This window comes from Branchiostoma floridae, chromosome 3 (genome assembly GCF_000003815.2).
Source record: "Branchiostoma floridae strain S238N-H82 chromosome 3, Bfl_VNyyK, whole genome shotgun sequence".
In the NCBI taxonomy this organism is placed as follows: Eukaryota; Metazoa; Chordata; class Leptocardii; order Amphioxiformes; family Branchiostomatidae; genus Branchiostoma; species Branchiostoma floridae.
This window is the reverse complement of record NC_049981.1, coordinates 18,396,139-18,415,076: the sequence shown is the minus strand read 5'-3', so window position 1 is coordinate 18,415,076 and position 18,938 is coordinate 18,396,139. Positions and strand designations below refer to the sequence as shown.

At 39.4% G+C, this 18,938-nt stretch overlaps 1 protein-coding gene across 17 annotated transcripts in view; it reads right to left on the bottom strand.

Annotated features, from left to right (window-relative positions):
- Nucleotides 1-18,938, bottom strand: part of LOC118411218 (palladin-like) — a 31,807-nt gene that overhangs the window by 6,072 nt on the left and 6,797 nt on the right. For 3 of the 17 annotated variants that reach the window (XM_035813313.1, XM_035813324.1, XM_035813325.1), the window contains exons 2-11: nucleotides 10,189-10,355; nucleotides 9,112-9,196; nucleotides 8,318-8,462; nucleotides 7,588-7,722; nucleotides 7,110-7,149; nucleotides 6,859-6,924; nucleotides 6,568-6,661; nucleotides 6,144-6,188; nucleotides 2,632-2,841; nucleotides 2,177-2,332 (exon numbers count right to left, since the gene is read on the bottom strand). In XM_035813313.1, coding sequence (XP_035669206.1) covers nucleotides 2,177-2,332; nucleotides 2,632-2,841; nucleotides 6,144-6,188; nucleotides 6,568-6,661; nucleotides 6,859-6,924; nucleotides 7,110-7,149; nucleotides 7,588-7,722; nucleotides 8,318-8,462; nucleotides 9,112-9,196; nucleotides 10,189-10,268 — 1,056 coding nt within the window. In that variant the 5' untranslated portion in view covers nucleotides 10,269-10,355. Of the gene's footprint in view, nucleotides 1-2,176; nucleotides 2,333-2,631; nucleotides 2,842-6,143; nucleotides 6,189-6,567; nucleotides 6,662-6,858; nucleotides 6,925-7,109; nucleotides 7,150-7,587; nucleotides 7,723-8,317; nucleotides 8,463-9,111; nucleotides 9,197-10,188; nucleotides 10,356-11,251; nucleotides 11,282-12,736; nucleotides 12,851-17,718; nucleotides 17,743-18,938 lie in introns of those variants that run through there. The other 14 variants (XM_035813323.1, XM_035813320.1, XM_035813315.1 and 11 more) reach the window with 13 other exon arrangements.

Here is an 18,938-nt window from a genome sequence, read left to right as displayed (position 1 = left end):
CAAAACTTTATCAGGAACTGCATGGACACCACCAAAGTACATGTAGGTGATTTGGATTGTCATAGTTCTCATGTACTTGCTGAACTTGTGTTTATCATTGCTCTCCAAGCATAGTTTAGGCTCTGGGTTGTTTTGGCTGTATTATTGGGTTTCAAATTTTTCTTTTTTGGCAGGTTTTCTTTTTACTGGCCGACAAAAAGAACACCTGACAAATTAGAAAGCCTGATAACAATACCAAAAACACAGCTAAAACAAGCCAGAGTCTAATGTTATGCTAGGATAGCACTATTAGATCAGTGATAAAAAATCACGCCCTAACCTAAAAAATTTGAGCCAGGAACCCAGCTTAAGTGATGGTGCAAAGTCACCAGGGTATTTTGATCAAAATAGTCAGTAAGGGGGGAGCAGGCTTCACACTTGCATTTACATGTATATCAAGTTTGCATCAGTTCCATATTGAAATGTCTTTGGTTTGGGTAAAGCTTGCCACCAAAGAATCATTTTTTGGTTAGATGGCAACTTGGTTAATGAGAGTTGAACTTAATCTTAACATTAGGCTTAATCACTTCAGAACGTACTTGGCAACATTGAAAAAAAAAAAAGAGAGAGAAATCTGCCTACTTAGGATTCATCTCGAAATATGCACTAAAATATACTAGTAATCAGCAGACAATACACCTACATTTCTATTTCCTTATGAAAATGTAACTCAGGCAGTGGCGGCGGCACCATGGGGGCAGTTGCCCCCACAAAAAATAGGTCGTGGGGGCACCCCCACGATAAAATAAGCTGAAACACTCAAAATCCAGCTGAAACCCTTGTGTATATTTTCACTAATGGAAATTTCATCAAATCTCGCTAGTCTACTGGCAAAATTTGGGCTGAAAATGCTGGAAATAACGTTTCAGAGGGTCCAGATTTCAAAATTTCAAAGGACCTCCCTTGTGAGGATTCGCGCCGTCGGCACTGGACATGGTGGGAAAATGCTACCGGAGCGTCGTCCCCCACGACCCTTTTCTAGTAGAAATTTCATTATCAAACTTAGATTTGTTTACAAGCAAAATGTTCCCCTCAAATGCAGGAAATGGCATTCAAAGTGTCCTGATTTTAAAATTTCTCCAGAACTCCCTTGCGGCGGCTTGCGTCTTCAGGGCTCACGACGACGTTGTGCAAAATATGTTGGTGCGTGGGTCGTCGCCCTCAAAAATCTGGTGAAAATATGTTGGGGGTGTCACCCTTAATAACTAAAGCTAAAACTATGTGTATTTTTAATAGAAATGTCATTGAAGTTAGCTTAGTCTGGCAGCAAAATCTGTCCCTCAAATTGCAGGAAATAGCGTTTCAGAGGGTTTAGATTTGAAATTTTTCCGGGGGTTCATGCCCTCAGACCCCCCTAGAAGGGTCGCGCCTCCCGACGACTCGGGCCTTCGGCCCTCGATTTTGTGATGTGAGAAATTTTCGCCCCCACAAATAAAAAATGGTGCCGCCGCCTCTGTCAGGGATAGAGATTTAGTAGTAGTCCACTGTGTAGAGTTCTGTCCAGTAATATCAGGGCAAAATATATAACATACATGTTCAACCTTATCACAACCTGCATGATCTGACAGATGAGTTGAGACAGTAAACTAAGCTATTATGAAGTTGTAAGCTGTTACAGGTGACATAGATTAACATTAGAAATCAACTACCTTCATGTAGGTCAGTGTCAGAGAGATAAGAAAGACAGTTAAGTACCGGTAAAGAAAATTGTCCAACTTAGATCTTTAGTACGTTGTTCAAGATGAAGAGACAATGGACAACAGGACAGAAAGAGGATGTCACAATATGAAAAGCCACAAAACGCATCCAATTCCACATCAGAATTGTAACATTTAGATGACAGAAGTTACACAAAAACTTATAGCTAAAACCATAGTGAGGGATGAGAAAGATTGAAAGAATGAATGCTGCTAGTGAATTAAATATGCAGCATAACCAAGATAGGCGAAAGACTGTGTGCTAAGCTGTACAACCTGGCTATGAAACTGAAATGACAGAAACACGACTATGAAACTGAAATGACAGGAACACAGAAGAATGATAAAGTCAAAAGAGAAGAATTATTCCTAATGCCAGTAACATAGAGTTTGTTTTACAGGTCTAACATGTCAGACAGTGTCCCGACCACATCCCTCACCTTTCCAGCTGGGCTGACTGCCATGACAGTGTACTGTCCCTCCTCATGCAGGGTGGCACCAGGGATGTGTAAGTAACAAGTGCCATCGGGGGCACTCTGCATCAAGTACTTTTGCGAGTCAGGGGGGATCTCCTGCCCATCCTTAAACCAGTATATCTGGAAGGAAGGCATCACACAAGAAACTTCGATATCAACTATACTGTATTCAGACATCTCACAAGTTTGAGTCTACTTTTAGAGCTGTCCCTACTGCCTCTTGTTAAACATTTTAAAATTTTAAAACTTTTTTGGGCAAGTTCAGTTTAAGGACTATTTTATAACACTTGGGATGCATTTTCTTTATTTTTCTCCTTAATATTACAGTTGCATCTATAGCCATGCCTCCTTTTTAAAAATCTTTATTGAGCGTATGCAGCACACCAAACGGGGCATGACACGATGAGAGGCCGTCATACCTTGGGAGTTGGCAGTCCCACCACACGACAACTGAAGCTGGCCGTTCCTCCCTCCAACACCTTGTAGTTCTGAACCCTCTTGCCAAACATGGGGGCACGCCACTGGGCTTGTGGCACATTCTCAAACATGCCCTCTGCCTCTACACTTTTCTCCAGACGATGCTCTATTTCCCTCATCAGACGCTCTTCAAAACCAGACACTCTGAACTCCTAAATGATTTAAAACAGGGGATCATTGACACACCAGCTACAGTATAAGGGGTATTAGAGTACCAGACTGAGAGACAGACAAGCACAACCAAAGCTATGAGAACTAAATTAACTTCATCATTAAAGTGAATTTGGGGTATCAATTAAGGTTTGCTTGTTTCTATTGCACACCCGGTAACCAGTCTCATGGCATAACACACCAGGTTCAAGCTGCATATCCAGACAGATTTATTTCATCCCCTTATACCAGGTAGGACCCCAACTCTTTTTAATAACTGTGGTAATGGTTCTTTTCTGTGCTCAATGTGTGGCTCGCAGAGGTGGCTCTCCCAAAATGTCCCTAACTGAAGCTAGGTACCCATTTATGCCTGTGTGAAGTGAGGAAAGTCTTGTAAAGTGCCTACCCAATGGTAGTGAACATTTCAGGGGACATGAACCCATCCTGGACCTCTAGGCTTTGAGCCAAACACCCTACTGGTATGCTATGCAACACCACAGTGATGGTTAAATCTTAATATCTACAAACAAAAATGAGTATTTCATAAATTAGTCCTTGCTGTCATATAAATGCTTATTATAGGATGCTTCATTTCACAAATCTCAAATACAAGCACAATAAAGTAATCTAGTCAGGAAAGTAATTAGAAATCTCAAGTACAATACAAAAAATTCTACTGTGGCAGTGACAAAGAATCATTATATGACAGTTTGTATGTTATCTAGATTGTCAAGGCTATCTAATAGTTCTGGGGGGCGAAAGCGCCCTGGAAGTAAATATATGAGCCACTAAAAAACAGACCACAACACGCTGTCTGAATTCCAGTTGGTATTGGTCACACTGAAGCAAGCTGACAAAAACCTGATTGGATGACTTTGCTTATACTGAGGCTGAAAAATTCAAACTTAGTTCACAACCACTACAACTGTTGTTGATGACATCTACATGTACTAAGATGGCCAAAGAAAAACAAATGATTGGCTTGGCAGTGTGTAGCACATCCAGGGCCAGATACAAAACATCCAACTTGAAGGTTCTTGCCAACATCTTGGACCAGAAGTACCCTTATTCTATTTCATGAAACAGATGTACGGTGTACGATGCATTATCAACTCAGCCCTTGGCTAGACCAACTCGGCCCAGCATCCTGGTCAACTCTGTCCAACACCCTAATTATAACCCTAACTCTAACCCTAAACTTGGCCAAGTTGACAAGGGTGTTGAGTGGAGTTAACCGGAGTTTGGGTAGCAGAATGCATACACACTGATATATGTAGTGGTTTGCGGCCCTGCCTCTGGAACAAGAAACTGTGAGTTCAAATCCTAGCTGATGTCGCTTGCCCAAAAAGCATATTACTAGAAAGGGTCATAGTTAAGGACGCTAGGGAAATTTTTTCTGTGTTACAAACTTGTAATTACAAAGCATCTGTCATCTCTGTCACAATCAGTGGAAGAATAGCTCTTCAGGAAGCTACATTGGAACAAGATCAAATCCTAGCTGATGTCGCTTGCCCAAAAAAGCATATTACTAGAAAGGGTCATAGTTAAGGACGCTAGGGAAATTTTCTCTGTGTTACAAACTTGTAATTACAAGCATCTGTCATCTCTGTCACAATCAGTGGAAGAATAGCTCTTCAGGAAGCTACATTGGAACAAGATTACTTTCTCTATTAGGCTGAGTTGATCAGGGTGTTGGGCCAAGTTGGTTAATGGCTGAATCGTCCTGACCCTATTGGCAAAGGCTTTTTGTTAAAGGACTGTCATACAGCGTAAACTTTGATGTGCTTACCATTCTGTCAGCAGCGGTGATGTCGAAGCCAAGCAAAGCTCAGATCATGCCATGCACTATCATATTCCACAAGTGTGTGAAGATATACAGGCCCATGCTAGTTAGTGGTGCCTTCTGCTCCAATGTCAGGCATGCATGGTATGACACATGTGATCTTCACTTCATGGCAGCAAGCTCACAATCACATATTCTCTCACATTCCTGAAAGCACAATGGACAACAGATAAGCACAATCTTGCAGAATTATCCAGTCAAAAGACAGATAAGTGTGGAAATGACAAACACCTGCATGTCATTCTTTTGTATTTGCATTGACAAAAGCTTCTTGGTAGAACCACCCTTTCGCATAAGACACCAATTTCAATCTTTTTCTGTGTAGCCTGTTTAACCACCCTTCAGTGTAACACACTAGCTTCGCAGCTGCTTATATTACACAGAGATCTGTCACACCTAACTTTGCTGTAATGTTTAAAGCTAATGAGGATACTTGGTGACAACAAGTTTTAGAGACAAAAGAATTTTTGAACACCTCAACTCTAGGTTGATAACTCTGGTACTTGAAATCGTGACTATTTCTTCTTCCTTTATGAGTTGGGTTTAGATAGTTAGATGTTGGCAAGTCCAAACACTTATTTGTACATCATGCAAAATCTAGGCAGTTTCCTTCTGTCATGTAGCTTAATCTAAAAACTGATTAAGACTAATTCTCAAATTGCAACAAACGAGTTGACTGGTAGATATCAGCCTAACAACATACCTTTAACATTAATGTCCTTTTACCTTCAGTGAGAATAAATAATAAATGTTCCACAGTACAAGGAATTTAGACTGCCTGGTATCAGGGCCAGGAAACCAAACATATGCTTATTATTTCTGTACGTTTGTTATGTAAAATGTGTAGAAGTACTACTCCTGTATGATGAAAAAGCTCAATATGTCTGACATGCATGAATTTCTTCAACTATTTTCAAACTACGATGTAGTATACATGTGCAGAGTACATGTTACTACAAGCAAGCTGGATAACCTGCTTGGTAGGGACTTGGAAACCCCTCAGAAGCAGCAATCTTGTCCATTCTTCCTGTTCTTACGAGACATTCAAAATCAACTTGAGAAATCTGAGATTTCCCAAGTTGCAAGGCACAAATAAAGGACAGCAACAGAAATGCCAAATGCAAGCACTGTAAGTTGTAACTAACTACTAGATACAACAACTATGACCCAGTATGTACGACACGATACTGTGTCTAAAAAATATTGTCTTGCTACTAATTTTGAACCGCTTAAAAAAGAAGTTAGAGAACAAGGAGAAACATTTGACAAATACTATCAAACGTATTGATCCTTAATTGTGATATGTGCGAAAAAATTTTTGAAAAAGCTGTGCTAAACTGTACATTTAGCATGTGCATCACAATGCAACATTTGTATATTGTGAAGTTGAAACCTTTAAGTTTAACAACGATGCCTACAAAGAAGTAATTTTTCCTGGTTGGAAACATGTATGTGACTAACCTCCTGCTGTACAGGGGGAGGGTTCCTCAAACGGTCGTGGTACTCCTGAAAACACAGGCAAAGACAAAGAAAAAGGTTTAACAGTGGTGCATCTATGTATTGAATAGCCTGTTATTTTTTTTTGTCACTGACCAAAGATAGTGGATGCTACCATTTCCAAAGTCATATCCAGTTTCTTGAGTACATGCTATTTGGCATTGCACATGTAACTTTCAATCTTCCTCTGTTCAGGTTATCTAAAGTACAAAGATTTATATAATGATGCAAGGTGTCTTTTTCCCAGGGCCTGCACTTCAATTAAAGTCAACATCAAAACAATGGTAATACTATGGTGTTTGTGGCAAGGACCACTGTTGGTATATTACAGCTCCCCTTGCACTTGTACTGCACACCTTACTAGTACTGCAGCTAAGTGAATACCTACATCTGTCACTCGAGTCTGCTGCATCCTCACGGCAGCATCAGGACCCTTCCTCTCCTCCTCTGGGGGCGGGGGAGGCAGGTCGTCAAGTAGGCCACTGGAAGCAAGTTTCACAGTAAACAATAGCCTGATACAATTGGCTGAACATCGATGTGACAAGCTCTAATGATCTGACAATGTGACAAAACATGACGAAAAGGAACAAGAAAGGATTGTTTTTTGGATTGGTTAGAGATCACATTATTTGATAAGACGCATATAAATGTAAGTTCCATGTATGTTAGTGTGGCTGACCTGGTTGGCTGGACATTGGCAGGTGGAGGTGGCAGTGGTGTGTCTGGCAGTACAGCAGGTCCGTTACTAACAGAGCACAAACACAATGGTATCACAAAAGGAAATAGGATACATATTACACCAACTACACACTAAGCCTAACACTTGAATTCAAAAGTGAAGAATATATGTATCAAACAATGATTCAGCTTTCCATGTTGAAGCATGTTCAAAATGACCAGTTTCTTTAAATTTCTGTGCGCCAGACCTACCTGGCTGGTGGGGGTGGGATGTACCCTGGATCATCTTTGCCTGGAAAAAAGTTCACATCATTCAGTTTTTTTTCAATAATTTTTAATGACCATGTTAAAGACATACAAAGTACAATCAGAGATCCCACTGATTATTTGGGAGCTTGCATCGTTTATTTTCTTTGTTAAACCTGTCATTATAAGCTTACAAAATACATATTCATCAATCTTATTTCATTAAGCTCAGATTCTTTGGATATGTTGAAATTATGTCCCGGGACAGAGAAATGGGTTCTGAAGACTGGCCTGGGAAAACATTGTTCAGGGTATGAATCATTGTAACTCTACTGTAAGTAAAATGCTCATGAGGGTTTTGGTAAAAAATGAACATTAGACATGCATAGCTACTAATTCACACAAAAGTCATCTGAACTAAGCCTACCTACTCTCTACTGCATGATTCTGCCCACGAATGTATGGAGTGAATGTATAATCATACCATTAGGCTCTGTCTGACCTTTCACGGTAACGATCGCCTGGCAGGACTGGCTGCCGTAGAAGTTGGCTGCTGTGGCTGTGTAGTTTCCAGAATCTTCAGGGTATGCCTCAGCAATGACCAGCGTACACACTTCACCTGCAAAATGATTTAGACATTTGCATATGATCGTTATGAGTTAGTAACTTTGACTGTTTGACATGATGAATTATTTTGTTCAGTTAGATGTACAAAATGTCCTTGTATTGAAATATTCTGCCATTTCATTCTAGCGATGGATGTCACTTGAAATGTTCAAACCTAAATCTCAATTTTTTTGTCCAGTTCTAGAGAATGAATTGTCTTTGAATACTACATTTGTATTAACCTGGATGTCCAACCTTTATTTGTTGGCATGGTCATCTTGTGGTTAGGGTTGTTGACTTACATGTAGAATCTAAAAGTTCTAGGTTCAATCTCTAGCAGGCCACAATATTAATGTTGTTCCCTTGGAAAAAAGCACTTCACAACTATTTCCTCACTTGACTCTGGTGAAAGTGATAATGTATCTACCTTTGGTTAGCAACATCCCCTTGGATGGGTTGTAAAGCCTGGGTCCCTTGTTTGAGGAGAGCCATCCCACTTACATGTATTAAAAAGAGTAGATTCATCCCAGTAAGAGTGGTTCAAACCTTACAGTCTGGTTATATGCAGCTTGTACCTAGAACATGACACAGTGATGTCAGCCCCCTACCTGTCTGGTCCACGGTGAAAGCAGGGTTGTTCTGGATGGGTGCCCCCTCACGGAACCACTGAACCTGTGGGAGGGGGGTGCCCTTCACATTCACCTCGAGCACCAGCGGGTGACCCTCCATTCCTGAGATCTCCAAGTCCAGGGTCTGTAACAGGGTTTGCATATCAATAAACCATCAATCAATACCAAGGCTGTCTCCAACTTTGAATTCTTTGGGTCCCAATCATTCTTTGGGAGCCCATGTTGTTGGTGATCTTGAACCATTTATTTAATTTGTTGGTTCTCCAATTTTTTCAGATAAAATCTGGAGCGACAGGGGAAAAAGAATTTGCATGAAGTCTGAGTAAAGATCACAAAGGGCTTATACAAAACATAAAAGAGTAAATAAGTCTTTAGCTTGAAAAAAAAAAAAAACACAGTCAATGTATAGTCCCTTCACCTCTTTCTCCAAAATTATCAAAAGTACAGTTTTTATGTGTGTACTAATATGTCCTTCATAAGTGAAAATTTCACTGCAATGATGAATATGCCCCATTGTATTGCACTTAAGCAAATTCATAATACTGGAAAGTTGCCGTATGGCTTTATAGTCTGGTACACTAATGGCAAAAATTTACTGAATTTATAGTCCGGTTATATGCAGCTTGCACCTATCACATGAAAAGTAATGTCAGCCCAGTATCTGTCTGGTCTATAGTGAAAGGTGGGTTGTTCTGGATGGGTGACATTAACAGTAATCATGATATGATCTCTATTTCATTTTCAGAATTATCACAGTTGCAAACGATACTGACCTTACTGAAGGTGGGAGGAGTAAACTTCCCTGGTTTGGTCTTCCTGGGTTGTTCAGCCATTTCTCCACTAGGCACGTCTTGTGCCCTGCTCACAGAAATATAACTGTTCAAAACTCCAATTGGCAGTCAAAGAAGGGCAGAGCTGCTACTCCCAGTGTATTTGCAAAGAAAACATTTTCACCAAAGCTAGCCCCTCAATAGTGTAACAGGTAAATCTAGTATATTATGTGTTGTAACTACTGTTCATCTGCCTGTTGTCCTGTTGTTATGGAAACTGCCGTCGTCATCTGTAGTTCGGACGATCCACCACTGGACGGAGCAGTTGTGATATGCAAGCATCATCCACACAAAGACATCAAGATCACTCAAGTCAAAGACAGTCAGACAGTGAAATATGACACACATGTACACATGATGGCCACAGTGGAATACGAAACAAATGTAAAATGGGGGTCCTAAATTTCATACGTTCCACTACCTACTAAGAAACATACAAATTTTATGGAATTCATATGAATTTTATGGAATTCATACAAGTTAATGAAATACACGCGATCCTTAAATTTGTTGGACCATGGCCTGGCTATCACCAACTATCAGTCTCACCCTGCTAGCTGGTCTAAATCACACAGATATGTCCGATAAGAAGCCAGCATTGGTGCAGGTGGAGGCTTTTGGTATCTAGCAGCATGGGATGTGCCCTTAACTGCTCTTGAACCAAGATATTGTACATGTAGGAAGAAATGAGACCGACATCTTGAATTTGCCATCTTGAATGTGTCACACGAACCTGGGCTGCTGGTCCAACACCTCAGTAATGATTGTAACGTTATGTATACACTGTGATTTCCGTAAAACTTGTATAAATTCTGTAATACTCGTATGAATTCCGTAAAATTTCAATGTTTCTTACTCTTAGTTGTGGATCATGTGAATTAAATTTGTATGTATTCTGTAAAATTTTCCCTGGTAGTTGGAAAGCAAAGCAAGAGGTTTGGAGCCCATGATCTCTGGCCAAGCATAATTGAATGGTGCAAGCCAGACTCAGTGTTAATGCTTGGTGAAGTCGCACCCTACCTGCTCCAATAGCCCCTTAAATCAGCTACGCCACGCTCAGGTGTGGTGTCCACATCTATTTCTGTGTCTGATGAAGTCATGACAGTGGGAGGATGAATATGGCCAATGTCAACAGCAATTTACCACACTTCCAAGTCACCTTATGCAGCTACAGGGTCTGTTGCCTTCTGAAATTCAGATGATGTATTTAAAATTTATAATTACTTTTAAAAAAGGGAACAAACAGTCCAAATAGGTGGTTAGTATTTGGTACTACTTGCTTCTTGGTTAGGATTGTGGATGAAGGGCAGTATTGTGTACGAAGGGGAAAAAGAAAAAAAAGGGCAAAATTCTACGGATGCTGGGCGTCATGTCATCAAAGGTAGAGGCCTCTGCTGATTGGATGACCCCATGGCCAATCAGTGCGCTTGTTCATATTCTGAACAAATATTCAAATGACGAGAGGAATGAATGTTCGAATTCGGGTCCTGTCTTTTTGGCTGGAGAAGCGACCAAGAGAGCGTACTAAAGTAAAAAAGGCTGGCTAAGCTTGAACATATTCTGAAAGTGTTAGATTTGGTGCAACATTTTCCATCAGCGGAGTTTCAGAAGGCACTGGTGACCAACCCGTGACTCTAGATGCAGGAGCACCACACCGGAGCAATCAGCACAGCCATGGACCCACATGCTTCTTCCACATACACCATCATGATCAAGGCATGAGTAATCTACAAGCAGATGTTGGAAAAGAAAAATGTTTTCTAAATGAAATTGAAGTTTTCCAGAAGGTTGAACAAATGACTGAAAACACGGCGTATGGTAAATCAAACAATAGAGTCTTTATTCTTGATCTTTGACATCTTTTTCTTTGACTAAATACTTTTGGCATTCTGTGGCATTAGAATCCATTTTCCAATTTTTTTAATGGATGAAAATTGATGCCCACACAGATGTAATCCATATATCAATGGTACAGCCATAAAATACTTTTACTTTCCTTCCAAACATCTGCTTGGAGATTAGGCATGAGCACAATTAGCATTGTTACATTAAGGACCATGTAAGATGAGCGGTAGTTACTTACGTTTGCTCAGACATGCTAAGTGCCTTAGACCTGCATCAAGCAAAAGCAACAACAGAAACAGAAAGTTAATGTGACAGTGGAAAAGTTAGTATGACATTGTTGTACATGGAGGCTGCTTTGCTACATGTAAGTGGCAGTGACCTGTTGGCACTATCTCCCTCCAAACATGTTTAACTGCAAGATAGATTATATGCCAGGTAACTCACTGACAGGCAACTGGATAGATCTGGGGAACAGTCAGAAATTTCAGGTACTAGCACTACCTTTTGTCAGTGACTGAACAAAATGTGTGTCATTATTGCACCAGGATTTTAACCAAAAACTTATGAATAGATGTAAATGAATTGATGTTGTTCAGTCACCAGCAAAAGGTAATGGATGCTACCTTAAACATCTGATCATAAGCAAAATTTATCCAGCTGTTTGAGTACTAGCTGTTACCATACATATCTTATTATCTGGATGTCTAACCTTCATCGATGTACAAAGATATATCATATCATTATAAAACCACATCTGTACTCTACAAGCAGAGGTTGGTTGGGAAGACCTTCTGACCTGATTTGCTTACAGTGTTTTCTGACAGCCATTGTCTGAGCCAGCTGTCATAAAGTGGAGCAAATCAGGGAAGAGTCTCAGCCAACTTCTGCTTGGAGAGAAGCAATCTTATCATAAACGATAAATGCATACACAGTAAGAAAATGCGTTATACAAAATGAATGTGATAATATATATCATTTAAAAGAAATATCCCGAGAAATATGGTGTGGCAATTATGTACAGAACAAAGTCTTTTTAACCGCTTTTCCCTGCTACCTAACGCTGTATCGAGTAGAGAATGGAAGCCAAATGGCTACTTCAGTGTACTACCGGTAGAGGTTAATTGGAAAAGACTAGCAACAGCTGAGACAGAACTGGAGACCAAAACAAACCTCGACTGAGACTAAATTGTCCCCCTCTACTAAAAGTGATACAATTGTACTTAACATCTTTCCTAAAATTTCATCATTGTTCCTTAAGTCCATTAAGGTTGGTTTATCCTCTATAGACAATAGTTCCTCTACAGATTATCACTACAACAGCTAAGTTAACGTTTCAAAATAGCATGAGCACTGACTTTGAGTACTCAAAGTCAAAGGGACAAGCTGTCAAAACACTACAGATAGATTGAGTGGCTTAGTCCACCATCAAATAGATTGAATGTTTTCACATATACGAGTACATGTGTATGGCAGACCACATATACAAGATATACATATTACTCAACACTATAGCAGCTATGTGATGTATAACAGTTAGATGGAAGCAATCATTAATTCAAATCATATGAAATATCACTCAATGGTCAACAGTGATCTATGATAGCTATAACGTTACAGGTTCAACATTACCAATTTTGTTTTAACTCCAATGCTCGTATCAAACACTTTCCAATATACAATGTAGATCAACACACAGCAAAAGATACTGGACAACGTGATGTACCTGAGGTTGATATAGTGCTACAGCTTTTGACTGATGACCCTTTCACTAAGCCTTCACTCTCTGCCAAGGAATTGCAGGCTCCGTAGCATGCGCTGCGTCCCTGATATCTGAAAACTACACAAATCTTAATAAACCTAAATATAAGTAGGGAAGCTAGTAGGTGGGAGGGTAGGATTTCACTCTATCCCTCTGTCACTCTTTATTTAGAAACAGGAGTTCAAAATAGTCCCTGATGACCATACCACCTGAGTGTGACATCGGAAAATATGGGACGTAATTTCACATCATGTGAACAACTGACTTGAAGAAATATCCTCAACTCTTGCTTGTCTACAAAATTCAAGCAAGGACGTCAGAATTATCACCAGAAACATGGTGTCCTGTCACGCACATTGGTCAGTGTCAAGAATACCAAAGGAATAGCTGGATCGGTATCCTCGGTATGTGACCATTAGGGAGGGGCTATGATCCAGGCAAGCAACCATAACTGGGGCCGGCATGCTGATCTGCCATATCAAGCAGTAAAGTCTGGATTTTTAAACATTCATGTGGGACGGAGAATAGTTTATAGAACAACTCAGTTTTAATCCTGGACATCCCGAATGGATGAATCATGTCGAGCTGTTGGAATAGACCTCAGCAACGCTTTTAAAGGGAGACTCTGTTAACCTAAACAGGGCACAGCTTGCATGTTGTCGTACACGTAAAGATACGTATAAATGTGCACACGATTCTACCAGGATGTTAATGTGTTTACCTGTGATCATCGTACGCAGTCTCTGCACAACATCAGATGAACAGGACCCAGTGAGGTTATACAAACACGACCAAGACCTGGTCACGTTATAGTGCCATCTGAGCTGTCCAACATGTTCTGTACAGTCATGCCTTAATAACTTATAAAAATACCGGAAAATCCCAGAATTTGATGAGTATCACCCAAAAGTACCCACAAAGCACTTTAACTGTACCCGTTCAAATAACAACAAACTCCAGTTATGTTTAGATTCAGAGGACATTAAAAGGTTTGAGTTTCTACGCTGTAGAACAGTTTTAGGAACAGCTGCTCCATTATAAATCTATCATGGAGAACACCATCCTGTATAAACATTCATTAACATACCAACTACTTTCCATAATCATCAAGAAGGATAATTCAATACTCTTGAACTCTAATTCACAGAGGGCCTTGACAAAAACAACTTAAGCTGAAATCAAGAGTTGTGTGAATCATTCAACTATAGAAGTCCAAGTGCAACATTATTAGCATGTCTGAAAGCTCATTATGTACAATGTAATGTGTAAGAGAAAAACATTGTAACAGAAATAACTTATCTTCCAACGCAAAAAGAATTTAGGCTTACAAAATTATTGATCACTTCAGCAACCTTTGTCAGACAGCAAGCAAGAAAATAATACGCCAGTTAGCCAGAATAAGGCTGTAGACATTGTGACCACAAATTTTGTCAGAATTGAATTGATCTGTGACTGTAAGTTTATATTCTGCCTTTTGAATTCCATTGTTATTGTTAAGACATAGCCAACACTGGTATTTGAGTAGTCTCTTGTTACAATATAATTTTGTCAATCACTGTCCATTGTTACATGTATGTCTCCTATGTTACCACCACATACTTTAGGCATGAACTTTCAAGTAAACTTTCCTTGGCCTACATCATCCTCAGTGGGAACTTCAGATTCAGTATGATAGCTATGTCATCACTCAGTATCATTTATCATTAAGGTATTAGCCTTGTTTTCAAACAAATGAAGCTTTAACTTTACTTATACAACAAAAAGTACAGCGACTTTCGTACAAACCATAAACTGCAAAATACATACAAATATTTAGCAAATGTATCCTAATTGACATTTATACGTGACAATGTTGATACCTAGCAAAGGTTTTACCAAGAGAAATGATCTTTAGATCTATTAGTAATTTATCCTGTTACCAAACCATAAGGGCTATCTGACACAATAAAAAAGATTTATGATGGATACTAAGAGTTGCAGTTCTGTAATTTTAAAGAAAAGTGCCAGGGATTTAAAAATCTTATATTATTATAAGTAATCAATTTCAAATTAGCTATATCATAAAACCCACCATTAGCAAACTGTCAGTAACTTAACATTACCATCAGTTGCATTTCAGTAATGCATCAGTAAATCAGCTTTACTGTCACTCCTGAAATATAACTAGTGACTAGAATCCAATCCATACTAAACTTTTTGAGTTATATTACTAAGGTACAAAGCAAGAGAATACAACGTCCCTGATGGATGATAAGATTTGAGTAATCTGAGTCCAAAAAGTAATGGAATTCAAACCATCTGGATCATACTCTTGAGGTACTTTGGGAATGACGTATTTGGAACAGCCTCAGGCACTTGTACTAAGTTGTAGTCTCAATGATTATCTCTATACGAGAAGGAGGTTTTTGGTAGACTACTTGGCACATTTCATACTGAGAATTGCAAAATAGCCAGCTAATTACTTAAGTGAAATAGCAGTTGTATGATGTTTATGATGTTTCTATATATTAACATGACCATACCCATACTTCAATAATACATGACAATGTGCACCTGCACAGCAGTCTTCAAGCGGAAGTTATTACTAGGGAACCAAGAATGTGCTGATTTTTTTTTTTTTTTTTCAACCTTTATTTAACCTTGATACATCATTCGGCCTGAGCCGTTTTTCAAGATTTCAAGGGTGGAGGAGGTCAGAGGTCTAAATACCTTCTAAATACAATGCACTACACAAAAGATACAATTCATCATCATACAATTCACCATTCCATAGATCCTTTCGTCTTCAACATAATATCAGTCCATCTCATAGTCCATAGTTACATAATTTCTAGTCGAGTTAAGTTCTTAAACGACGATAAAGAGGGCGCCTGCCTCACGTTCTCTCTCAGACTATTCCACAGAACTGTGCCTGAGTACGTTATACATCTTCGAAACGCTTCCCTGTGGACCATGGGTAAGTATAGTAGGTTGGATTCGCTTTGTCGCGTTGATCTAGTTGACCTTTCCCTACAGTATGTAAACAAGTTCCTCATGTAGACTGGCAGTAAGTTGTTTAGAGCCTTGTATGTGAGCAACGCCTTCTGTTGTCTGTGTATGGATTTGATGTTCTTCCATCCGAGACGAGTCAGCACTTCGGCCGAGGGTGTTCTGTAGTGGGCCCTCAGTAGCAGCTTCCCGGCCCTGTTCTGCATTCGTTGGAGTTTTTGAAGGTCTTGCTCCGGTGCAGTATCCCAAACAGTACTTCCATATGTGATGTACGGCAGGAAGATTGTATTGTATAGAGTACGAAGTGCTGATGTAGATACAAATGGACTGACATGTTTCATAATACTTAATGCTCGTCTTAACTTGCTAAGGACGTCTTTGACGTGCCGCTTCCAATTCAGTTGATTATCAATGAATATACCCAAGTATTTGTACATGTAGCATAGATTGATAAATTGACCATTTACGGCCAATCTGGGGTTTGTACAAGTTTTCAGTTTTTTATCTGTACCTATTAGCATACACTTGCACTTTCCTTCGTTTATCGACAGATAGTTCACTGCAAACCATTGAGACAACCTTTCAAGATCTGTCTGAAGGGCATTCTCGATGGTCCCAGAATCCTTGCTGCTGAAGTGAATAACCGTATCATCGGCATACATTGAAATTTCACAATTTTGAATACAGTTAGGCATGTCATTTACATAAATAATGAATAAAAGTGGTCCCAAAATCGAGCCTTGTGGAACGCCGTACTTCACTGTGTGGAAGCTAGAAAGGACTCCATTTACAGAAGTACAGTGCTGTCTTCCGGAGAGGTAGGAAGCGAACCAGTCAAGAGCTCCACCTTGGATACCGTACTTGAACAATTTTTGAAGCAGGATAGAATGGTCCAAAGTATCGAACGCTTTAGACAGATCGATAAACACAGCCCCGGTGAGGTTTCCAGAGTTCATGGCTGTGAACCATTTCTCAACAAGTAAGTGCGTCGCAGATTGAGTAGAATGTTTGGGTCGAAAACCTGATTGAACCTCAGAGAGTATGTTGTTTTCCGTACAATACTCGTAAAGCTGGATATGCACAGCTCTCTCCAGGATTTTTGACACTGCCGGTAAAATACTGACGGGTCTGTAATTGTTTGGTAGGGACCTATTGCCAGCCTTGGTGATGAAAAACCTTAGCCAGAATGAAGAAAGCATTTAGTCCTTTAGGCAACAAAAGCATCAGGTTTTATAATAAAGGCATCTGGTCTGCGAGGGTTCCCCAGGTGGTTCTGAGTATAAGGTCTTACAAGAAAATTTATACAATCATCAACAATAACTCAACACTTCTAAAAAAGAGCTAAAAAAAATAAAATTTCTAAAGAGATGGAATGAAACTTTCATCAACCCCTACCAACATACCAAGTATGAAGACATTCCATCCAGGCATTCTAGAGTTATTGTAGTCACAGACACACACACAAACTAACACACACACACACACACACACACACACACACATGAATGCTGCTAAAAACATAAACTTCTTGGCAAAGGTAACTAGATATCAAAACTAGATGTTTTGCTGCAGTGCCATAGAAAGCCTCCAGGAGATGTAACATTTAATCCAGTCACAAAAAAAACTTCAAATAATTAAAACCTATCCATCCAGAATTCTGGAGTTATCTGGATGACCATCAAAGACTAACTAACCTCCACTTGTCATGGAGGTAATAAAGAGAAAGTCATTGGTACCATTATATAAAGACATTACTGCATTACTATCTGTGTCATTAGTTAGCATTGTGGCCAATAACCCAAATAACGACACATCGTACCCATAAACACCAATTTATAATGCTTAGGTCACATTAATACAACTTAAATGATAGAAGCTTTCAAAATATATTGCATAGGAAAAGAGTGCCCACTACTATTTCCAAAACATGGTAAGTTGAAACTTTAACTGTGACTTACCTGACTTAACGTTACACGTACAGATGATGGTTGTACGACTTTTCTCTAAAGCTTTGCAAAGAAGGCAAGGTAAAAGATTTGAAATCTACACGGACATCATCCAAGCCTTAGTGGTACCGGTAGATTCTGCCATCCTAGCAAGGATCTGGAATGTATGTAGTGTATACAGATTCGCCCCCTTTCCCAACACTTAAGAGTAACGTCTACCATACTAGTATGTTCAGTCCCTCGGGCTTGTTTCATAGCTGTAATTGAAAACCTGTGTGCGTTAGATAAACATAGTGTTTTCCCATGTTGGAATTATACCTCTAGGTATTTCAACTGACCTGATATCGAGATGCCAACTATGATAACCTACTCCTACAAATATCAAAATTAGGACATAAATGCTTTAAATTTCAAATTACATAACAGAATATGTCAACTGATGACAAGGGATTCTAAATAAATTAGTCAGTAGAACTTTTAGAACTTTTAGTAAAATTTTAAATCTTCCTTTATTCCACAAAGGTACTCTTACATTGGTAAGCATCATTTATCTAAGGACGATTCAATCTTTACAACTGGATGAAATTCAGAAATCATTTCCGGATGCTTCGAGCCACATTCATCACTCTTCTTTAGCGTGAACTAGAACGAACTAGTAGGACGTGTCAATACTGGTTGAACAAGATAAGGACACTGGGGAATCATTAATATGCAGCTTGGCAAACATCATTATCATACAAGTATGCAAATTGCCATCATTTGCATAATATATATTTTGACTTCAAGTACTACTTAGGTGGCAACAACTTCATGAATATTGTGGGAGCTCATTAGCATAGTGAATGGCTTCCTCACATTTGCTCATCATAACCTGATCACCATCTTGTCTCCATACAGCTGCATGAGTTTGGAATTTTACACATGATTTTCATGACTTCCGTGTAATAATTGATAAGCCTTCCAGTAAAACCTTTTTAAAACCAATTCTAGTCCTTTGAGAACATTGGGCAGCTTCAGTTTATATTGGATAAGCATCTGAGTTCCAAACTCTCCATCATCAAAGGATCTTCTTAAGCACACCTTAACCCTGGTAAGTCTTTTTAAGAACTGGCTAGACACTGCCTAACAAATTCCTCTGTAAAAGAAGGCTGTGAATGTTAGCTTATAAGGACAGGGCCTGCTGTGATTCGCATCACCCACCATTAAGAATGAAAAGACCAGGTTACCCAGTT